The following is a 25,251-nucleotide window of genomic DNA, read 5'->3' on the forward strand; positions in this document are numbered from 1 at the left end:
GTCAGAGTTGATCTTTTTTAAAACAGAACTTCTTTCATTTATTCATATTCTCATATTCCCTCACCCTACCCCACACTCAAACACACGGACACGTATCTACACACCTTATTAGTATATGTCCAAAGAATCTAATTTCTCTTCAAGTAGGATATGTTTAGGAACCTTTCTCCAAATGTGATTGAGATACTGTTATAAAAATAAGAAGAATCCTTCCTTAGTCCTCAGTTTTATTAGAACAAAGATAATCTCTGACACAAAATAATATGTGTACGAACTGTTTAATGAGAAGCTAGTTTGTTCCATAAACCTTCATTTAAAGTACAATTTTTTAAAAAAAAGATAATCTTTGAGGTTCAGGCAACGGAGTCTGAGATGAAAGACATGAATCTGATTTCAATACATGTCACAGGTTAAAAAAAAAAGCTATTAAGTAAACATGTATGAGGTGGGGCCAAGATGGCGGAGTAGTCACACGCTTCCTGTGGTCCTTCTTGAAACAAAGACCTGAAAAAACAAGTGAATCGATTATATATGACAATCTAGGAGTCCTGAACATCAAAGGCAAAGTTGAAGAATTGGACAGAGCAGCACGGAGAGGGAGAGATGGTTCAGAAGCAACAAGGAGTCGCCAGACCTGACCCGGAGGGAACCCCCACCCTGCAGGCCAGATCGGCTGGTGCGAGCAGTGAGGCAAGCAGTGCCACTTGGGGTGCATTTTCCATATCAGGAGAGACCTAGCAGCAGAGAGGCTACTCAAGCCTCGAGAACCAGTGAAAAGCAGCTCTCAATCAGCAAAAGATAAGTACATGCATGTAACCTACCACGCGGATCAAAAAACACCGCTTTGGGAAAAACCTCTCTCCCATTTACCTGTCCCCTCCCCGATCTGCACCGGGTCCCTGGCTGGCTTCTGAGATTGCTGCGTCCCCTGGGCCAGAAGTAGGACCTGTCACGTGTCCTGAGCCATTCACCTAGCCTTGGAGAGGGAACAAATTAACGAACAGGAAAAAATAATATACCAGCTCCCCTAAGCCGGGAACTCAAGGCAGGCACAGCTCTGTTGCCTGGGCACAGGCATAAGGGGATCCACAGACAATGAATGCCGTTCACCCCTGCATAGACCTGTGTGGGCCCATTTCAATAGCATAGGCCCTCATTAGCACAGTACAACAGGCTATATACCTGAAACCTAACTTCAACTATATCAGCTATATGGTGGAGTGGCAAGTTCATGACATTTGACACCATTCTTTTAAGGAGAGTCCTCACATACCCACATCAGGGGCCTAAGGACTGGTGGCTCCACCCACACCACCCAGCCACCCGCAACAGGGGTCTAAGAAAAAGTGGTGCCTCCCAGTTCTTACAGCCAACAGCATTGGGTACTGATAGTCTGACTGCAAAACCCACCCACCTATGCATTCTAGGGAACAGGAACACACTTTCCTCACAGACACTTGGGGCGGCTGTCAGCCCTCTGCCTTGCTCAGCACATGACCCCCTATTGCAGCCAGAGACCTGTGCCTACCCAATCACCCCTGCCCATCTAGAACTGTAGGTGAGAGCCTGCACCACTCACTTGGTGACCAACTACCTGGACACCTGAGCTTAATCCATATAAGAAAAGTAAACAAACCTTGGGATCACATATCCGTAACAGATCTAACCACCTGGTGACAGGACGCTAGAGCTTCAAAGGCACCCAATAATCAAACTAGCTCACATGAGCAGCCTATTTGAGCATATTAAAGAAAACAAAACAAGAAGCTAGGACACGGTAAGCAAATATAAATACAATAACTTATTGATGGCTTAGTCAATATCAAATCACATAAAGACGCAGACTGTGATGGCTTCAGGAAGCTCCCAAATCAAAGAATCAAGAAATCTGGAGGAAGAGAACCTCCTGGAATTACCAGAGGTAGAATACAAAAAATTAATATACAGAACTGTTCAAGAGATCAGGAAGGAGATCAGGCAAAACGCAGACCAAGGCAAGGAACACACAGACAAAGCAAGAGAGGAACTTAAGAAGATTATAGAAGAGCATATTGATAAGTTTAACAGGCTGCAAGAATCCATAGAGAGACAGCAAACAGAAATCCAGAAGATTAACAATAAAACTTGAGAGTTATACAACTCAGTAGAAAGTCGTAGGAGCAGAATTCAGGCAATGAAAATCACAATTAGTGAGGTTGAAATTAAAGCACTTTGACGTCAACTTACTTGAGGAAGAACCAGATAAAAGAATTTTAAAAAAAAATGAAGAAATCCTAAGGATTATGTGGGACTGTATCAAGAGGAATAACCTATGAGTGATTGGAGTACCAGGACGGGGGTAGGGGGAGGGGTTAACAGAAAATACAGAGAATTGTTGAAGATTTGTTGGCAGAAACTTCCCTGATTTCGTGAAAGATGAGGAGGTATCTCTCCAAGATGCTCATCAAACCCCACGTAAGATAGATCCCAAAAGAAAGTCACCAAGACATAATCAAGCTTGCCAAAACGAAAGATAAAAAGAATTTTAAGAGTGGCTAGGGTTACATGAAAAGTCAAAGGAGAGTCAGTAAGACTGAGCTGGGACTACTTAGCAGAAACTTTGCAGGCAAGAAGGCAGTGGGATGACATATGTGAAGCCTTGAAGGAAAGAAATTGCCAGCCAAGAATTACATATCCAGCAAAACTGTCTCTCAAATATGATGGTGAAATTAGGGCATTTCCAGATAAACAGAAATTTAGGGAATTGCAAAAACCAAACCAGAATTACAAGAAATACTAAAGGGAGTGCTCCAATGAGAAAATCAAAACCATCAGATAACAACCCAAGACTAGAACACAGGACAGAACAACCAGCTATCAACCCAGATAGGGAATTCACAAAAATAAATCAAAGCTAAAACACTGAAAATAGGGAAACAGAGACATCAATATGTAAAAGATGACAACATTAAAGCAAAAATGAGAGACTAATAAATGTAGTCACAGATCTTTCATACAGAGAGGAAGTGAAGGCAATACGAAGAAATAAAAGATTGGTTTAAACTTAGAAAAATAGGGGTAAATATTAAGGTAACCACAAACGAAACTAGCAATCCTGCATGTCAAAATTAAAAACAAGAAAAACAAAGACTCAGCAAATACAAAATCAACAACAGTGAAAAAGAGGAAAAGAAAATACATAAAGAAAAATGACTCAGCACAGAAAATTAAGTGGAACAAAGAAATTGTCAACAACACAAAAAAAAGACGTCAAAACGACAGCACTGCACTCATACCTATCCATAATTACGGTGAATGTAAATAGACTAAAAGCACCAATAAAGAGACAGAGAGTGTCAGAATGGATTAAAAAATGATCCGCCTATATGCTGCCTACAAGAGACACACCTTAGACATAAAGACAAACTAAAACTCAAGTAAACATGCATGAGAAACACATAGCAAACAGGAATTTCCAAAGGGTCTCCCATTAGTCCAAATTTTCCTCTAACCAACACTGAACATGACCATAACCATTTTAGACTTTCTTCAAATCCTAGATACCAGGTATTTGTCTAATGCCTCACTTGGTAGTCTTGTAAACTAATTAGCATTTATTTCCCTTTTTTTTTTTTAATGACAATTTAAAATCTAGATTACAGTGATTTAAATGACATGGAAATTAGAAAACACCTTTCAGTGTTGGATTTCAAAGCACTATATAAATTCCAGTAAATCAAGTTTTAAAACTCTTTCTGAGATGTTAGATGATCTCTCTTGCTCTTTTTTTTCCTCTGTATTTTTGGTAATACTTTGTTCTGGTTTTGTTACCATACTTACAATAAGGCCAGTAAATTATTATAGAATAATTTATATCAGTTCATACCAGAATGAATAATTCTTTGCGCTAGTGTTGTCTCTCCATCCCAAATATTTGAAGTTATCTTACCAGTTTGCATTCATTTTGAGGAAGAGATTTGGAGGTCATTTTGCACGTCTGTGTCTTGTTTTCTTCTGTCTTGAGTATTCTGACTAAAATTTCCCTTGTGTTCAAACAAGTTCCTAAACTTTTTCTGCCTGTTTCTATCTTTTATTATCTTCTTTACTGGAGTTCTGTATGAAATGATGTGAGTAAGCTAGAGATGATAATATGATTATGTAAGTTCATGTACCCAGAGTTGTATCTGGAAAAGACATCATACACATAAATGACTTTTTTTCCCCAACTAGCAAAATAAGCCCAAGGGTTCCAGCAATCAATTTTGAAATAAATAATCCTTATATATCGCCAGCTCAGTAAATCTGTATTCAAAGAGTAAGTCTGTAATGGTTGTATAACATGTTGAATGTAGTTAACATCACTGAATTGTCCACTTAAAAATGGCAAAATTTTTGTTATATATATATTTCACCATGATGAAGTTATATTTTAAAATAAAAGGGGAAAGTTTGAGTTCTGTGCTTTCTTTGGCTTATGTACATTTTTGAGATCATGCTCATAGAAGAATAATTGTGTGTGTGTGTGTGTGTGCGTGTGAGTCTTAAAGACACTAATCACATTCCTTTTGCTGAAATGTGGAAAACCTTGGTTATTCAAAAACTGAGTACCTGGTCTCTAAATATTTGGTGAAACATGGTAAATTATTTTGACAAAGATCTGTGACTGTGTAGAGTAGTCATTACTTATCTTTGCCTGCTCCATTTTAGTATTCAATATATGTAATGTCTCTTCCCCACAGTGTCTTTCCCCGCACCGTCTTGTCACTGTCATCTACATCCTTGTTGTCTGTCTGCCTTTCCAGCTAGCAGCAGACCCTTCCTTGCCGATCAGTCTACCCTGGGAACTCTGACGGCAGCACTTAAAATATATAACAGTTCACTTTTCTACATTAAAAAGCAGTAAATCCTTCATGTGAAATAGCTAAGGGAACATATATAGAAGGAGGAGAGGCTTTTGCTCCCTCAGGCACCTTGCAAAGGGGACTATTTTTCTTACATGATATAAATGAAATCTTCACTTTGCCCACTTTTACACCTACGCATGTACTGAGCGTCTCCAAGGAGACAAGGAAACCCGGAGTCCAGTGATGGTAAATCCTCCACTGAGACAGCAGGCTGGAGTCTCAGGCAACTCTCCCAGGCATCTTGGCTTCCTGATGCCCCTCTCAGCCAGCCCCTTTTCTCGAGGCTCTTCCAGGCTGGCTCTCTCGAACGTGTCTCTCCCTTCCCAGACGAAGTAGCCTGTGCATTGCATCTGAAGGGCTGGTTGTGGTGAGTTCAGTAGGCAGAAGGCCTCCCTGGGAGAAGAGCAGTGGGTGGGGTAGGGAGGTGGGATAGGAGGGTTCCATCTTTCCCAAGGTCTTCTCTTCGTCACCCATTTTTCTGTGCTTCTGTTTCTTTGCCTTCCTTTGCACCTCCTAAACACAAAGGTGCCGCTCAACCTAACAAAGTGTCTTAAAAATTTTTGTTGCTGCAATAGTACAGTTATGAGGCTAGTTTAGTGAACTTGTCCTTTTAGGAGACATTTTAGTTCTCCTCTTGTCAACACTAATCCTCTTGACTACTCTATTTTCCCTTTTTCCTGAGTTCAGTGTACTTGCACAACTGTTTCTGTAAGTTTTCTTGCAACTATGCACATTTTTTTTTTCTTACATAAATGAAGTCCCTTTTCCCCTTTGAAGACAGACAACCATCATAAGTCCATTATGGGCACTTCCTAAGACTACAGTATTTGATTCTTTTGATCTGCTGACCACATCTGTGTGTGTGTCTTTGACTGAAGCACACATAATTAGCTACCATATAGAAATTGGTATCAATGTAACACCCAGGATATTTTCATTTTGCCTCTAGACTCCAAACACATCATTTAGTAAGCATTCTTGACATCTCTTCTATATGTACATTCTTGGTCATCAGGTGAGTTGACTCAAGAAACCTAACTTTTTGTTTTCTACAGAAAATTTCATTACTTTCTTGTTAATCCTGTTGCCCTCTTTGGGAAAGTGTGGCTAGCCTGTTATTTTTGGTCATTTCTACAATGAAAGTCCTCATGAGGGATCATCGATGGCACTTTTTTATTTTTTTTCCTTTTCTACCAGAACTTTTCAAAGAGGTTGATCAGTCACCTGTTCTTCCCTTTAGAGAACTTCCTGTTTCACTTTTGTTTTAGCTCCAATTCGTATCACCTCCCCGATTTCTGCCTTTAAACCAAAACCAACCCATGTTATAAACTTGAAAGAGTCACTTGTAGTGGACATGACCAGTTTTGTTCAAAGTTGCGTCACAGGCTCTTTAAGATGAACAGAGATCAAATTTGCTAACATTTTCTCTTACGTAGTCAATTGATGTCAGCCAAGGTATGTATCATCTGTTTTGCTCTTTCTTCCTGAATAATCTTCTCCGTAGTGGAATGCTTTTCCTGTGGTCCACCTCTTAGCTCTTCTGCTTTAGTTGGACTGAGATGAAGTGGAAGTGTTACTTTCAACTTGAGCCCCCCAGTTCCTCCCAGGAGAATTGGTCGGGCGGAGCTGTTCTGTCTTTGCCCAGGCCCCTCTTGGCCTGTCTCTGCCATCCTTCCTCAAAATCTCCCTCATTCACACTTAAGTTTTCTGTCAGATTTTTGGTAGGAAGACAGTATCTGCTTAGATGAGTTGCTATTCCCAAAGCACTGTGGATGAAATTGGCCAAATCTGAGAAAAAATATGCAAACAAACTCTGGAAAGTTGTCCAACTGTGACTGGTGGGAAGTTTTGCTTGCCTGGAAATGGGAAAGTTGGGATCCAATCCTGAAGTGTACATCCTGGAATCCTTTTTGTGAATGAGGCTCCCCAGCCTGTGTAGTAACACAAACGTTTTTCTTCCATTTTTCCTTCCAGGCACTTCAAGTGGCAAGACAGCTCCTTCTTCAGCAACAGCAGCAGCAGCAGCAGCAACAGCAGCAGCAGCAAGTTAGTGGATTAAAATCCCCCAAGAGGAATGACAAACAACCAGCCCTTCAGGTACCAATTCTTTGTACATTGTACACTTCAGGGTAGCTGATAAGTAATGCAGAAGTGAATTGTTGGGAATTGAAATCGTACAAGAGAATCTTCTGCAGAAGGTACACTTTTAGTTCACCAGCAGAGCATGACGTTTTGGGAAAAATGTCTGTTTGACCAAATGTTTTGTTTTTGGGAGTAAGATTTACCAATTAGTCAATGTAACAGAAGAATGAGGAGCCCTGGCGGCACAGTGGTTAAGAGCTTGGCTGCTAACCAAAAGCTTGGCGGTTTGAATCCAGCAGCTGCCCCTTGGAAACCCTGTGGGGCAGTTCTGCTCTATCCTATGGGGTTACTGTAAGCCAGAATCAACTCAGCGGCACCTAACAACAACAACTACAATAGGAGAATGAGTAGTTGCAGGTATTGGGTTACTTAACAGGCAATGTAGGCTGTCAATGAGAAAAAAAGTTGATAGTACTCAAGTATGTCACCTCATTCTCTCATTCTCTCATGAGGAGTGTAGAAATGGAACATACACACATTCTGTTGCAGTGGTTCTCAACTGGGGGCAATTCTGTGCTCCAAGGGATATTTGGAGACATTTTTGGTTGTCTCACTAGGGGATGGAGGTACCAATGACATCTGATAGGTAGAGGCCAGGGAACCTGCTAAACATCCTGCAATGCTCGGTAAAATCTCCCAACAAAGAAGTATCCGGCCCAAAAAGAGATTGAGACTAGGCATTATTGGAACTGAGGAGGCTGTGGTATAGTGACTGCCACACCTAGTGATAAATACAATAAATACCCTGTTCTTCAGTGGAAGTTTTCGGAATGTTTTTGAACCATTAGTGTAAAATGAGAACAATTTTTATGTAAAGATACTAAAAAAAGATTGTTTTAGTGACTTCTCATTTCAGGCATATTGAGGGCGGGGTGTAATGGAGTAGAAGAATGAATGAAGAATGAATGAGTTCATAAAAATTTAATTTGGGTTTTCGACTTGAGCCTAAAGTTGTAATAGATATTTGGAAGAAACCTGACTTAATATTTTCATGCTTCCATCCAAGGGTGGACACATGCAGGTGTTGGGTGGCTCACCTTTTATAGCTGAGAGTGGGCATCCCCAAAATGGGAGCCAAAATGAGTTTCTCACACTAGAAATTTTGCGACAGAATGAGTAAGTGGTAATTGATGGGTAAAACTTGGTACCAGTTAATTTGATCACAAGGTCACCTCAACTTCTAACTTGTGTTGATTTGTCACAGGTCAGGGCAAACCAATACCAATTTCCAAATCATCCTGCCAAACAATCCTAGATCTTGGGCACCAAGTTCTAGTCCCTCTACATTTACTTGGGTAACCGCCCTCCTCCAGAGAATGTTCAGGATAATACTGACACTTTATTGGGATGGTGGAATGACAGCGTATATTGTTTTCTAATGCTTCTGAAAACAGTTGTTTGGTAAACCATCACTGGTCCGTATGCCTTTTAATGTGTTTGAATGCCGGGGCCATTTTTAATGAGGTATAGTGCCATTGAGGTCCTGTGTCAGGTGCTATAAGAAGTGCTTTGTTGTGTAGATGTCCTAGGAACAGCTCTGGAAGATGAAATATGCCTGTGTTGACCTTTCAGCTGTGAGCTTATTTGTCAGGATTCAAATAAGTTGAAAGGATCAAACCAAACAGTTTCCGTAGTCAGACTGGGAGTTGTGTTTCAGAGGTCAGCAGCGGAGGCCACATTGCAGATTCCATAACATAGCCAATTGTTGGTACGTATTACAGTGCCGGGGCATCTCCTGCAGACAGAGACACAATTAAAATTCTAATTTATTAATGTATACGGGGAGCTAGCCCAGCCTGTCACTCAGGGATTCAAATGACTGCCCATTCTTTTTGCTTCACTCCTGGAGTTCTGCAGCCTTAATAATACTGTGAGTCCCCTTGAATTTAACAGACCTCAAGTACATTGGAAAAATGACAATGTATTATTAGGGGGAAAATCTTACCCATAGCAGAGCTTTGGTTGGAGATAGTAAAAATAAATAAATAAAATAATTACACACGTACTCAATCTGTCTGATCACACTGCTCTTCAGTGTTGAATATCATTTGTGATTTTTTTTTTTCATGGTAGACTTATAGTCCCTCATACTTGCTTTTTAAAACATATGGCATTTTTAGGTAACTTTTCTAAGACGAATGGAGTTCCTTTAGGGCTAAATATATGAGGTAAATTTCCAGGGGATTTCCTTTTGAGGGCTATTTTTCTTATTGCCCATCCTAAGATTTTTAGGCACCACACAGATGAGTATGATACAGAGGGCTTGTTTTTTTTTTTTTTCTTGGCAAGGACAGTGTCAAAACCAACCTAACACATTCTGCTGAGCACTTCAGTCTGGGTAAAAAGTAGGGGAGAGGGGATAGTCTTGAATGCTGGTTTTGCTAAAGAAGATGTCTTGAGTCCCTTCCCACCCCCTAAGCGGAGGAGTTGACAAGCAGAGAATTTAGACCAGCTTTGAGAGTTGGTTGGGAAAAGAAAAGAAGAGTTTGTTGGTTGACTGTGTGTGTGTGTGTATGTGTGTGTGTGTGTAGAATGAGAGAGAGAGAGACTATTGCTGAATGTCTCCAGTGCTGTGTGTGTGTGTGTGTGTGTGTGTGTGTGTGTGTAGAATGAGAGAGAGACTATTGCTGAATGTCTCCAGTGCTGTCAGGTAGGGTCAGGTCATGTGAATTCAGTAAGCTTTATTAGGTTGGCTGGCCTTCCACGAACAGGGGAAATTACTAACCTAGGCAACGTGCTATATTATCTCATTATAAAAACACGCATATAGACTTGGCGATTCACGTAAGGAATAACCTTCACATTTAAATATATCTTGTCAGCCAGAGTGGCACTGACATGAAAGGGAGGTCCCACAGCACAACCTTACGGTGTTCGTCTCTGATCTTCTCAGCCATCATCACTACAGGGATAGACCTATTTTAGCAAATTTCAGATCTTCTGCACAGAGGAAGTCTTGACAGGGAAGAAGGATTTGATCTGCTGATAGCTTGAGGAAAAAAAAAAAAAAAAAAAGCCCAAATCCCCAAATACACTGTGACTCATATTTTAAGCATATCTCACACTCCCTGCTTTATGTTTGGCAGTGATCTCCAGTTTCACAGGCTGATGATACAAACAAAAGAAAATGGAAAGTTAGAGGAGGCTATATGAGTGGTTACTCGATAGAGATCAGAAGATGTAGTCAAACATCCCCAACTTGGACTAATTTCAGGGAGATGAGAGTAAATAAGGGAGAAACCCTACTCTTTGCCGATACACAGACTCAACCAAATCTGAGCTGGTTGTGTTGTGGGGTGAGGTTGTGGTTTATAATGAAGGTATTCATTGGGAATGGGTATTGCTTTTGAAGTTCTCAAAAAAGATCTACTTGGTAACTGAAACTGCCCCCTTCTTTTGACCTATTCATTTGCTTTGCAATTTTTTTTTATGGGTGATACAAAAAAATGGAAAATTGGGCCCCATTGTAAATTTGAGATGTGTATGATCTGACTTAATCATTTTCAACTTGGTACATACTGTAAAACAGCCATAACATGCGTGCATTGTGCTGGTGCTCGTAAGATACAAAACAGTCAAAGATACAGACCAGGATGCTTTTGAGCTTTAAAAGAATTAGTAGGATTTTGCTGCAAAAAGAAAATTATACATGAGTAAAAATAGTAGGCTTGCTTTTATAAATATTTATATACTTTTAAAGATTGCTTAAACAAGTGAAATAAATGCTTAATGGTGCAGGTGTGTTCGTCACCTTGGAAACGTGTAACTTTACTGGCTGAAGATGAATTTGTGAGTAGATGAGCAATTTTATTGATCATAATTTGGAGCCTTGACCACCGTTTCTGGGTAGTAATTCATTTTGGTTCTTGAAGCATTTTAGTTGTTGGCACGAATACATAAACTGGAAGGAAATCAAATGCCACATTTTCTCCTAAGAAAGTTAAAGTACATGTGTATTCTGACAGCGGGAAAGTTCGGAAAGAAAGTAAACCTTGTGTGTTGCTTGCAGTGAAAAACTGACCAGTCTCGGGCCATCTCTAAAGAATTTAAACTTGAAGCCAGTCATCTGATAGTTTTCCCTCCTGTCGGTCCCCTTCCTTCCAAGCTTATATCATGTACAAGTACCTCACACAGGAGGCCATTTGATGGCAAGGAAGGGTAGTGAAAACCACTGTAAGGTCAGCCTTTCAGTCCATTTGGGAACTCAGGATTATAATGAGGACTCCTCTTTAAGGGGAGAAGGTTAAGATACAAGATTCAGCAGGTGTTTTTTAGCATTTTTATTTGCAGTTGTATAAAACATGCTTTAGGCAGCATTTTTGCTTTACATTAATGCCACGTATAATCTTAGTACCTCATATCATTTCCACATTATTCCCTAAGGAATAAATTGGTAAGAGGAAACCTTTAAAAGGAAACTACAATTTTTTATTGTAGATAGTGAAATGGAATGGTTTTGAAATACTGACCCTTAAAAAAATATCCCTATGCACTGAATTAGTAAAGTGGATAATTCCAGAGATGAAGGCAAACTGTTTCTTTTAAATGTCTGAATTTACCGTTGCCTGGAATTGGTATCCCTGGTACTGAACGAATATAAAGCATTGAAGTTTCAGTACCTTTTGAGATGTCGCTGTTACCACATGACTTTGGAGAATCCCCAAATCCTAAAAATAGCACTTGATAAGAAACAGTAAAATAGAAATGATACTTTAAAAATGGCTATTAGGGCTTTTCTGATCACACACGGCATTAAAAACACAATGGAAACGGTGACCCCTTCTCCCAGAAAAATGGACATACACACAGAATTGGCATCCAGGTATAGGGGTTTCAGGAACCTTCTAGAAGTTCATCTCAAATCCCAGGTTAAATACTCTTGCTTATCTTTTTTTTTTTTTTCAAAAACACTATGTTTTGTTCTTGCCGCTGAAATTCCAATGTAAGTTGTGAACATAGTGGGTTAGTTTTTTGCTGTTTCACCTTCAGCTGTATATAGGGTAACCCCGTACCCTATTCTGTACAGGAAAGCCCCAGTCTGTGCCTGCTGACTTGGGTATATTTATTAATAATTCACCCAATATCAAAAATATCCCATTTTGGACGTTTAATTATATGGTCACTGTATGTGGATCTAAACATTCACATGAAAATGTGGTGCTAATATTTCATATGTAAGCATGTCTTTGTCACCGTATGCAAAACATGGTAGAAAATTAACGTTTAGTAAGTGCTTCGTATGTGTCAGGCATTGTGCAAACCCCTTTATACAAGGTCTGTCATTCAAGCCGCAGAGCAACTCTATGGTATAGGAAAATATCTGTCATTAAACCAGCTTATGGAGAGGGAAAATTGAAACTTAGAGAGGGCCAGCAGCTTGCCACAGAGCACACAATGACTGCAGCCAGATGAAAGCCAGTGTTTTTTTTAGGACCACAGGTAACCAGTATGCCATGAAGAAGGTAATCATTGCCTCTTCGACTATACATACTTCCGCATCACCTACTATGAGTGCCAACACTTCCCGTGAATACGCAAATGATTTTATTTTCCATATTACCGGCACAAATAAAATGAAACCAAGAAAATCCAACTCCACTGTACATATCTGATTTCTATTAAGAGGACTAAGATCTGCATAATTATCCTAATTTTCGCTGTGTCTTTGCGCATCTGTGTACAAACCAGTGGGCAATAGCATATATTACAGCAGTGGCGATAGCAAAGAAAAGTTCTTTCTGAGTCTCAAGTCTGAAGTGGTCTTATGAGCTTCCATGTGTTGGAACATGGAATAGTATGTTCTAATCATTGTCGGGGCTAAGAGGTGGGAAGGGACAAGGGAAAAAAACATACTTGACTGGTCAAAAATGTGTAAATTGGCGACAAAATGACACATGTAATTAAGAGTGCTCCTACCATTTTACCTCATGGTTTACACCTCCAGTGTTGAAAAAGAGAGCGACTCCCACCTCGCTAATTACCATTATCACTGAAATGCTGGGGTTGGAGTCATTAGTTCCATGTGCATTTAATTAGAGGAAGGCTGAAATTGGATTTAACTTATTACTTTTTCATGGATCACTTTCTTGTCATCACTTCAAATTGGATTGCAGCCCCAGGTAACTAATTATGAGAGCCACAGGATCAAGAGTAAAAAAAAAAAGGTAATTAGGAACAACACTGTCGGACCCTTGCTGGTCGTCCACTTGTGCTTTGGAGGAAAAAAAAAAAAAGAGAGAATGCGAGCTGTATTTTGTAGTATTACAGATCAGGGAGTCAGAGGTATGTATGGTTGCTAGGCACCATGGGAGTCTGTCACCACCCATCGTGGTTTCCGTGATATACAGCTGAGTTGAAGATGTCCAGTCGACGTGGTTCCACACTCAGCTCCTTAATACCTAGATTAAACTTGTAAAAGCAACAGATTGGTTGTAGGTATGAGGCATCTCCACAACTGTGTAGTCTGGGGGCCTCACATATATGATTACAGCAAAGCTGTCAAGATGCCTCTGAGCCAAAGTACAGCGTATTTTAAGTACAGAGAGTTAGAATTTAATGAACGTATCAATGTTCCAGAAACATCATTCATATCTGACAGGAAGACGTATCAGTCGGCACAACAGTAAGGTTTAGGGTTTATATGTTGGGAATTTTTGTCAAAGTTTGCAGCATACTGTAATGTTCAGGCCATTTACTTTGCTTCTGGTTTTTTCTTTTTTTTTTTTTTCCCTCCCCCCAGTGTTGTGGATAGGCTTCCTGAGGTCCCGTTTCTCCTGCCACCCCCATCAAAAATACTTTAAAACAAATTATATTGTTTCCATGTGTAGAGCAGAATTCAGAACTGCAAGCAATCAATTTTATTGACATCGGCTGAAAAAATGTTGATGACAGTTCGAGGATGTGAAAGGATTGGATTTTTAAAGTCCCCAGTACTCAGTGTGGCAAAAAAAAAAAAAAAATTATAATCTGATTACTCAGAAAAAAAAAAAAGTCATGTGAGTTAGACTCTCCTATAAAGAGATTCTTCTTTCATAGCATGATGAGATGTCTTGATATCTAGCCTGTTGCTTCCCTTTGAAGGGAGAAAAAGCCTCTTGGTTTCCCATAGAAGTGAATCACCAAGCAAAGGAGGCTAGAGTTTCCTTAAGTTGTTTAACATTGGTTTTAATGTTCTGTTAATGTAAGCAAATAATCATGATTCAGTCTTGGGTGACTTTCGAGCCTGAGTGAGCGAGGCTTGCTCATTATTTCCCATGCCGGGGGAGAAGAGACAGTGGTGTGCCCACCCAACAGAGGCCGCCACACAGTCATTCCCCAAGCGATAAAATACCGTTCCTGGAATTATGAGCCCTTTTCCTGTGTGAACGTTCTGAGCAAAAATCCAAAAACCAAAATAGTAATCATCAAGTCTAATGCAGAAAATTAAAGCCTTTTTTTTTTTCTCCTCCTTTTAACATCTTAAGTTGATTTAGAATTTTTGTACACAATATTCGTCTGTGGTTGAAAGGGGGCACGCCGAGGTCAAGTGATGTAGTGTTTTCCATTTTTCCATAGGAGTCTCGCAGTGTGTGATAAAAGCAAACTCCTGTATTTTCTAAGTCTGCAGGAATTTCTGATGAAGCGCAGAGGTCACGTTCCCTGTCAATTTGAGTAGCCAGCATTTTTTAACTACTGTTTTTTCTTCCTTTTTGTGCTTCTTTTCTCCCCTGCCCCCACCTCGCTGCAAACTGGGGCCCCGTTCTGACACATACACAGTGAAGTCCTCCAATCTGAAACTCATTAGCACACAGCATTGGACCCTGTCCAGTGGTTAGAAAATTTCCTGAAGCCTAGAATAACAGCATTTGGTGTAAGCACCATAGACCAGAAGTGACAATGGGGGTAGTTGCACTCCCCTGGCACCTTGCCCGTCGGGAAAGCCAGCTGACTGCACACACAACTCAGTGAGATATGAAGGTCGTGTATATGGGATGGGCTGGAAACGTTTGGGCCTTAGAGAAATAGCTTCTGAAATTACAAGGTGATACCCCCCCCGCCAGCCCCAAGCTTATTATTCCAGTCGGTTTGGAAGTTTTTATCAGAATTAGCTGATGGAACATGAAAGCAAGCCTTTAGAAAAATAAGATTAAAACAGATTTCTACAAGATAATATTATTCACTTTTGTAATTACTTGTATTGCAGGACCTATGGATTTCATTCATTCATTCGTGCATGCATTTATTCATTTAGACTTTATTTACAACACCCAGGTGCCGTAACCAAGATGCAACTCCTACCCTAACATTAGAAAAATGACACGTGGGTCAGGATCATTTAAAGAAAATTTTAAAACAGAAAACTGAATCTTAGAAAGATAATTTAAAAAAACAAAAAACCAAGTCCATTGTCTTTGAATCCATTCCAACTCATAGCAACCCCGAAGGACAGAGTAGAACTAGAACTGCCCCATAGGGTTTCCAAGGAGTAGCTGGTGGATTCAAATTGCCAACCTTTTGAGCTCTTAACCACTGATAGTAAATACTTATTACTACTCACGAGGAGCCAGCCAGAGCCCTGGTAGCACAGTGGTTAAGAGCCTAGGCTGCTAACCAAGAGGTCGGCGGTTCGAATCCGCCAGCTGCTCCCTGGAAACCCTATGGGGCAATTCTCCTCTGTCCTAGAGGGTTAGTAGGGGGTTGGAATCAAATCTATGGCAATGGGTTTTTTTGGTTAGAAGCCAACCACTGTACAACAACCTTTTGGTGGTAGATTCTATTATTATTCATATTTTACAGATGAGGGAAGCGAGGCACAGAGAGGTTACCTTGCCCAAGGCTGCGCAGCCAGTAAGTGGCAGAGTGGAGATTCAGGCCCACACCGTCTGGCTCTAGAGTCTGTTCTTATACCTCTTACAGAGCTACTGTGTGTGCCTGGCAAACTGTGATGGCAAAGGGAACGGAACCAGAGTTGCTGATGTCTAAGGCTCATCACCAGTCGCGAGACCACACTGTCTCCTAATTTGGACATATGTTTATGGGCATATTTGAAAAATAATGCTTGTAATTGAAATATGCACTTTCTAAAGGGAAATGACGCTTGGGAAAGAGAAGAAAGACGGGTATTACTCAAAGCCTGCAGACAATTCTGCAAGTAATTGTCTAAAGGCAGCCGTTGAAATTGAGAAGCAGTTTGGAAAATGTACAGTTTGGGAAATTTGTGTACCGATGTAATTACGGTAGTTGTGAGCTGATGTCATGCCTAGTAACTGTTTTTGTATTGCTTGGGCCTTTGTTACTGAGCTGTGATATCATGAGCAAACTATTATAAACATAGCATGGGTATAGCATGCTTGTGTAACAAAAGATCGGGAACTTTTATTAAGTTTGTTTTCCTTGTCATATTGTAAAAATTTATTATGTGTACTGTGTATATTAGAAACAGATTTGGGTAATTCTGTCTAAATGAAGTCATCCCAGCTATTTCCAGACTGTCTGTTTTTGGTTGTGAATAATTTTCATACATCAGATGGTTGTCATATTTAGTCGCTCTCAAAATTTTAAAGAGAACATACCCCATTTTGAACTTTTGGTGGACTTCAGCCGCCTTGCTGTTAGGATTGTTTGAATTTGAAATCATTGCCCAGTAAATCACAGAGACTGAATGCTAGTCATTTTTTAAAGTGTCTAGGGTTGCTGCCTTGTATTCATAACTTTTCCCCCTTCATCAAAAGAACAGATTTTTAACTACTTAAGTAGTAGAACTTAAAGCTGCCAATACACAGCTGGGCAAAGAGCACCAGCCCTTGTCCTTTTACGTTACATCCCACCGAGAGTTTTGGTAACCATTCAAGCAGACAGAGCCCAGCATTTATCAGTGTTCATGGTAAATGTGGATATTAAATGGGTAGTTCGGAAACTTTGGATGACTCGATCCTTCCAGCTCTTCTCTAGCTCCTTCTTTTGCTGCCAAGCTTCTAGAATCAGAATATTCTGCCTGCTGCTTCAATTTTTTTTTTTTTTTAAAGAACCAGCCACTTCTTTTCTTAACCTCCCCCCCCCCCCGCCCCAAATCTGGCTTTTCTCATCTTTTTTTTTTTTGGTCACTAAATTCAGTGGCCATGTCTCTATTATCATGTCTATGTACATGACATCCTAGTGGCATATATTCCTTTGGCTCCTTTTTTTTTTTTTTTTAACCACCCTCCTTTAATACTCTTTAATATCAGTGCCTCTTGGTTCCCCATGCCATTTGTTCTCTACTTCCCAGTTCTCTTGCAGAACCCAAGTTCATTCCTTTACCAAGGCTCGGCTCCTTCAATCCTCTTCAGAGTTGCTCCTGCCCTCATTACTTGGTCTGGTATCTCTACACCCTTGACTCAAGCCAGTGTGTACCATTCTTAACTGCCTAGCTATGACACTCTTTTATGTCACCATCACATCCATTTCAATATCTCTAATCCATCTGATCACGTTTATCCCCAGGCCCCTTAGTCAGTTGTTAGAGTCATTGGTGACTTACTAAATGTCTTTCGTTTCCATCATTTTATCTGTCATTTTCTTTACACTGGATGTCTTTTCTCTATTCCTTTTGCTGCGTTTCCTCTGTTGTTTCTTTATTGCAGAGTTCAGAACTTCAGCCAGCACATGCCTGGATCTTGGCAAAGAGCTTTACCTATCCTCCCCCGCCACCCTCCAGAGGGTCTTCTGTTCTTCATGGATGTCTCGCATACTATCTTCTGCTTACAGCCTTTCCTTAAATGCAATGTCTCTCTGTTACTCAAGCACCTCCAGTGCTTTACTCTTATCTACCATATATATACCTGTTGCTGTTGATTCCGACTCATAGCAACCTTGTAGGACAGGGTAGAACTACCCTGTACGGTTTCCAAGGCTGTAATCTTTACAGAAGCAGACGGCCACATCTTTCTCCCTCAAATTGACTGGTGGGTTCCAATGGCCAACCTTTAGGTTAACAGCCAAGCACTTAACCACTTTGCCACCAGGGCTCCTTTTATCTACCATATATCAAGTCTAAGTTCCTCTGCCTTCATCTCATTTCATAGCTTTCTAGTTTGGGATTAAATTAGATGTCATGCGAAGAAGGTTACAACCTTCTTACGGTGGAGGGGAGGAGGGCTTCACTCAGAGTCCTTTTGTAAAGAGGTGGATATAAGCACAGTCCATCTGATAATATTTCAATGTCCTGAAAATCCAGGATTGCAGATATTGCCTGCTACATCTCTTGTTGTTTAGGTAGAAGAGCCTTGTTTGAGTTTAATTCCAAGAGAATTATATCTCTACATACTTTGTTCAGAAGGAAACTAAAAGGGATAGGATGTGTGATGGGTCTTATGGATTGAATTGTGTCCCCCCAAAATAATGTGCTGTAAATCCTAACCTCCGTAAAAAAAAAAAACAACCTCCGTACTGTGGTTAAATCCCGTTTGGAAATGGGTCGTCTTGTTATGTTAATGAGGCAGGATTAGTGTAGCCTGTGCCTTGAGTCAATCTCTTACAAAATATAAGAGGATCGGATTAAACAGACAGAGATAGGGAGGAGAGATGCCAAGCCACGTGAAGATCACCCGGGAGCAGATGTTCAAAGAGACAAGGATCTCCCTCTAGACCTGGCAGAGGGAGAAAGCCTTCCCTAGAGCCAGCACCCTGAATTCGGACTTTGAGCATTCTAAACGGTGAGAAAATAAATTTCTGTTTGTTAAAGCTACCTACTTGTAGTACTTCTGTTACAGCAGCACTAGATAACTAAAAAAAAAGGTAACTAAGACAATGGGTTTTCTGATTTCTAAGTTCTCTGGCATGAGGTCCCATGCCTCTTTTGCATTGGTATCTATTCCTGCTTCCTAGCGAGTTTCCTCTTCTACTCTGGCCATAGCAGCTGTAGGCTTAGGTGGTACCTTTTCTGCAAACAAAAACGCTGCTTTCTCAGACCTAGTGAAACTCCTTTTAATAAGACGTCAGTGAAATTATGTCTTGTGTGTTCTTTATTTGATAGCATAAAGGAATTGTTATTTATCCTAGGAACAGAATTAAGTGTCCGAACCATGTAGAGTTGACAAAGCAAAGAGGTTTTGCAAAGACCACCAATTTTGATCTAGGCATGAAGTGGTCTGCCTCCAGTGTCGTGTTGAAGGATTCCGAATCTAGAATGGGCTCTATAGCAGTAATGTCATCGATTAGCCATGTCTGCCATGGACGCTGAGAGTGGTGGTATGTGTGCCTTACGTTTGCCAAGCTTGACATAAGCTTATCTGACATAGACTATACTGATCACATACCAGACTGGAGAAGTACTTGGTATTATTTTTTTCTGGGAAGCCTGATAGATCCTGTGGTAATTGTTGAAGTATTATCTAAAATTAAGCATATATTTTGTGCCTTTCCTCCTGTCCTTATGTGAGGATTGAGAAAGTTGTATTATCTTTCGTCAGATCTGCCATTTTCCTTCCACTGGATATCTTCTCTCCTTTCCTTTTGCTGTGTTCCACCTGTTGTTAGTGTATTCCAGTTCAGAACTTCAGCTAGCCCATGCCTGGATCTTGGCAAAGAACTTTGACCTATCCTCCCCCTCCACTCTCCAAAAGGCCTTCTGTTCTTCGTGCATGTCTCACATCCCGCCTAAAATGCATGTCTCACATCCTGCCTTAAATGCAGTGTCTCTGCTACTCAAAAACTTCCAGTGCTTCACTCTTACCTACCATATCCCCGATGCCATACCTCTTCATGGATAAAAATAAGGTGTGATTTGTCCCATAAAGCCGGAGGACCTTGTGCACTGGGTTGCCACACAAACTCAGCAAGATGAATGAGAGTTTTGGAGATTTCCTGTATGAAAATATGGTGGGAGGAGGTAGCATCACTTGTTGGTTAGTAGCGTGGCCGCCATTGTCAGGCTGCCAGGGTTAAGTTCTGGTGCTATCGTTATTCCTGTGTGACCTTGGCCAAGTAGCTTAACCTCTCTGTATTTCTATTTTCTCATCTAGAGAGTATGACTGATAACCTCACCTGCCTGAGGGCTGTTGTAAAGATGAAATGATAAATGCTTGAAACGTGGTTGAGCACAGTACCTGGAATATAGTGAATTCGTAGAAGTTAGCTCTTCCAATAATTATATCAACTATTTTTAAAGGGGAAATGACTACCTATTAATTCCAAATCATATTTTCATTCACGTGTGTTGGTCACTATTCAAATATAAGTTTTAGTGGTGTGACAGGGGACTGTCCTTTCGTTTGTGGTCAATTTGTGGGTAACCAGAGTTGCTGGGAAGGCCTCAGGCTCCTCATCTGTAAAATCCAGGTGATCATAGCACCTGTGTCTCATGGGGTTGTTATGAAGACTAGCTGAGTTAATACAGGTAAATAACCTAGAACAGTGCTTAATCAGGCTTAGCTCGTGCCATCAATATTGCTGCTACTGTTAACAGTGTTGTTGTGATGGAGCATTATTTTCCTAAATGTGCCATTTGGGGCATAAACAGCAAGGAAGGATCATGCTGTCGTGAAAATCCCATCCTGGTCTGTCTTTCACTCTTGTTTTCTAAGAGCTTTATATAAACTAATGCTAGGTGGACTTAAGAGCCAAGAAACTCTGATCTGAAACTTTGAATCTGTGACATTCTGCAGCCATACCTGGCACAATCTCTTGTTATTTCTTTAATGAATGAATGAGCGATGAATGAGTGAGTAAAATATTGCAAGCCAAAAATGAAAGGAAAATTGAGATTGTTTTAGTTAAAGAGGTTGAAGACTGGCCTCAGGTTCATAAACCTCCAGGAACATTTCAAGATCATAAACAAAGCATTAAAAGAATCCAGTGTCAGCCCTGCCTGAATCTTTCATTGGGTCGATAAAATGAATCATGCCAAGTGTGGAGGGTAAATCTGAAAACTGCAGTGCAGTTAGACTGCCCTAATGCCCTGCACTTGTCTTTGCACATGTACTAATCTGTTTAAGGTGTAGTATTAATGGCACAGAACTTGAATTTGTAAGTATAGAAAATTAAAGGAGACTAAAGGCAAAATATGGAAATGTATCTAGTGTCAAGATTAAGTGCAATGAAGCATAGCAAAGATGGAATAGATTATTAAATAAACTTGGAGGGAGAATGGAGAATGTACCTAAATCTCTCATTTTGAAAGGAATTAGTTTACCTGATTATTTGCAACTGTGTCACACTCAGGAAAATCTAAGACAAATGAAAGCAAACCAGAATTTAATTGAGCTATTATTTTGCAGACTTTGGCTTGGTTTCAGACAGTCTAATCAAATTGTGCTTTGCCCAAATAACTAATGTTAAATGCAGCCTACCAACAGACTTTTTTTGTTTTTTTTTTAAAAGAGTCTAATTGGAAAATCTACATCCTGGATTTAGTCTGTCTCACTAGGAAAAAAAATAGCTTCAAATTTATATTTTCGAGGACAACACCCAATGACAAGCATTTCCAGAAAGGATGAAGCTTTCTTCAAGGATGCAGGGCACTTGGGTGGAATTATCTTGAATAGTCAAAGGTGGCACCCTAGAAATTACATTTCTTGGAAGTTTTCCAACTTGGTGCCATGCGGAGCTGCACAGAGAAATCTCCTTTATCACGTTACGTCACCAGAGTCATGTTACAGTCCCTGGATCATGTCAGGGGCCCGGGTGCTGTAATTTATAATGCGCCCCTGCACGTCATGCGAGGCACACACTGATTGATGACATTCAAAGGTACTGTCAAGGTGGCTGGGTAATGAAGTTGACCTTCCTCCATTGTTGTCTCAGTTTCCAGTTTGTGTATATAAAGAAAGTATTTTACCTGCCATCTTTGCTTGGAACTTTTCATTAAATCTGCAGAAGGAGTTTGGCTTAATAGCAACTTGTTTCTTCTTTCTTTTCTTCCTTTAGGCCAGGGGTCAGCGAACTTTCCCTATGAAGGGCCAGACAGTAAATTTCCTTGGCTTTGCAGGTCACATGGTCTCTGTGGCAACTACTCAATCTGCTATTCTGCAAAAGCAGCCATAAGATAATGCATAAATGAACAAACATTCCAACAAACTTTATTTGTAGACACTGAAATTTAAATCTTGTATAATTTTTGCATGTCATGAAATATTTTTTTCAACTATTGAAAAATGTAAACACAGTGCTTGGTTCATGGGGTGACGTACAAAACAATTTGGCCCGCTGGCTGTAGTTCGCCAGTCTCTGCTGGCAGGTATGACTGCAGGTTGTTCATTGAATAAGGGTGCCTCTGTGAGGGGGCCAGTGAGGACTGAAATCTAGCCATCATTCCTGAAGCCATGCACCCTGGCATGGGACTGTTTTTTGGGTCTATTTGGAGGAAGGGGAACTTTTCTCCAATTGGCACAGTGGTACCACCCAGCACCCAGCCCTCCTTCCTTTTCATCGTCTTGATCTGAAGTCTGTCCACCCATCGTTATAGGTGTAATGGAAGAAGTAGTCATTGTCTGGATCTTTGGAGATTCAGGACAACAGCCTTAGCTGGGAAGGGTGTTACTGGCACGTATGACCTGCTTATATGAGACGGAAGTGTGCGCCCCTTCAGAGCACCTCCTCTCTGCTGAAACATTTTATAATGTCCCTGACTTTATTAGATTAAAAGACGTTACTACTATCAGCCAAAAAAAGTATTTCATTAGTGGACAAGTCTAGGATGTCTGCTGTATGAATGGCACCCCTTTAAATCGACAGTGTAATGACACCTCTTCAACCTGGAGCCTTCCTGCAGTGCTGAGTTAGCAGTGCTCCAGTATGTTCTGTGTGGTTTTCCTCCACTGTTTGCATTTTGAAGCCAAGCATATCTGATTTCGGCTAGGCGACTTACCTCTGTAAGTCTCAGTTTCTTATCTGAAAATGAGTAGTCAGTGGTACTCAACCTTGGGAGAAGACCAGAATTAACATAATCGTCACCATCATCAAGATCTGGGTCTCAAAGCTTTTGAAAGTTGTAGGTTGATTCCGGAGCTCTGTCTCCTGAATTCAGAGTCTTGGGATGGGGCCCAAGCATGGGTATATGTACAAGTTCTCTTAAGTGCCTTTTAGATACACCCACAGATGAAGACCACTTGGCAAGGTGAAAGCGAAGTTCCTTTCCAACTTAAAATCTCAGTGTCTATTTCAGTCTGTTTTCCCTCATTTCTTTTTCCCAGCCTCCTTCTAGAGTGGTACAAATGAACTCTCTGACCTCGTTTCACCAGTGCAAGGCATCTGTGGTCATCTGAAGATGTTAGGTAATACCGGGTCCAGAGTCTTAGCTTTTGCCCTTTGGATGAATTTGTCCAGAATGTAGCATTAGAGAGCATGCTGATGGTGTCATGCAAGAATTAGGTAGGCCACCTACCCTATTAGCCTTGGAATTCTCTTAAGAACTCCAGGGAGTTGAGGACAAAGACGGGTGATCTAGTTACAACATATCGAAGGTCTGTCTCAGGGCTTAAAGTACGTAGCACATTTTCTTTTCTCTATACACGTAGGCATTTCTGCTTTGGAGTGGGCAAGAATACCACATTTTTTATGATAGGTGCCAATTTTTACGTTATTTCCAGACCAGCCCAAATTAGGAAATACTGTAAGTCTCACAAGATCACTAACCTGACTTCCTACCAAAGTCATTTGGATACCTTTCAGGTGAATGTTGAAATTGGACTGCATCTCAGGGCCACACCTGGTTTCCAGGAGTGTAGGGCATACCTCATTCAGGAACTTGAATGTTATTTAAAATGTAGAGTCTGTGTTTATCCAGCACCTTCCTTCTGGCAGTGTTTTATAAACAAATACTGCTTTACTCAATTTTGCAAAACACAGAAAAGGAAAGTGACCAACATGGACCAAGAAAGACAACTGAGCCCCCAACCTCAATCCCTGGGTTGAATATTTGTACCTGGCTTAAAAAAAAAAAAAAAAAATTTTTTTTTTTTTCTTAATAGAAGCCTCTTCATTCTGTGACTGTTCAGGACATTTTTGTACTATCAGTTGATAAAGGCAAAACCATCTTTACAGCAGCATTTAGGACAATTTTTCTTTAAGGTAATACCACCTGTGTGAGGCCTGAATACCTACCATCTATTTTTTTAACAGTAAGTAGGCAATATGATTTTTTTTTTTTAAACATAATTTACCAATTGGAGTTCTACAAAAGAGAGATTATATTTTTTGACTTATGAACAGCAGGTCAGACATTTCAGAGAAAATTTAGAGAGCAGTAATTTTGCAAATGTACACAGATGAATTTGAATATAAATATTTTACTGCCTACACAACTCTATTTAGGATACTGGCTTTGGAAATACAGTATATTCCAGGAGCCTTACCATTTGGCATGACATGGTGTCAGTTCACGCACAATATATTAATGCTTAATTGAAGATAATGTAACTGCAGATCAAAGGCATAATTAACAGGCTTGCAGAAGCTCTTATGTAGATCAGGATTTTGACTAATAGATGTCTGGACAAAACTGGTTTATAAAAGAACCTTGAGGCTAGCTGAGGCTTCATCTGTTCAGCTGATGGTGACAACACCTGGAGCTCTTACCAGGGTGGGTAGATAAAAGGTCACTCTCATCTCCACTGTTCACCACCATTCCCTTTGAAGCCAACACAGAAGGGTTCCGGAGCAGGTGAACTGAACAGCTCTTGTGTATCTCCTAGTATACAGTGAGAAGCTAGTTTCCAGTAATGTTGGGCTATCTCTATGACTCCAGGCCCCGGAGCTTTAATACAAAGTGTGTGAATAGGCAGCAGTCCTTAGACGCGAGGTCTGCAAACTAAGACCCATGGGCCAAATCCCACAGTTTATTTTGTGTAGAACCTACAAGTTAGTAGTGTTCCTAGGTGGTGCAAACAATTAATGTGCTCAGTTGCTAACACAGAAGTTCACGTCCACCTAGAGGCACCTGGGAAGAAAGGCAATTTTACTTTCAAAAAACCAACCATTGAAAGCCCTGTGGAGCATAGTTCTGCTCTGACACACATGGGGTCTCTGTGATCAGAATCAGAATCAACTCAACAGCAACTGACTAAGAAGGCTGTTACATTTTTAAATGACTGAAAAAAATCAAAGGAAGAATAGTATTTTGTGACATTTGAAAACAGTATGAAATTCAAGTTTCATTGTCTACAAATAAAGTTTTATTGGAACACAGACCTGCTCTTTTGTTTACATATTGTCTATGGCAGCAGAATTGAGAAGTTGCAACAGAGACCAAATGGCCTGCAAAGCTTAAAAT

General features: G+C 40.4%; 1 protein-coding gene across 9 annotated transcripts in view; it reads left to right on the forward strand.

Moving 5' to 3' along the window:
- Positions 1–25,251, forward strand: part of FOXP1 (forkhead box P1) — a 589,886-nt gene that overhangs the window by 420,054 nt on the left and 144,581 nt on the right. For all 9 annotated transcript variants that reach the window (XM_064275152.1, XM_064275157.1, XM_064275156.1 and 6 more), the window contains one exon: positions 6,858–6,980. In XM_064275152.1, coding sequence (XP_064131222.1) covers positions 6,858–6,980 — 123 coding nt within the window. The remainder of the gene's footprint in view (positions 1–6,857; positions 6,981–25,251) is intronic.

The sequence above is a fragment of the Loxodonta africana genome, chromosome 22, assembly GCF_030014295.1.
Source record: "Loxodonta africana isolate mLoxAfr1 chromosome 22, mLoxAfr1.hap2, whole genome shotgun sequence".
In the NCBI taxonomy this organism is placed as follows: domain Eukaryota; kingdom Metazoa; phylum Chordata; class Mammalia; order Proboscidea; family Elephantidae; genus Loxodonta; species Loxodonta africana.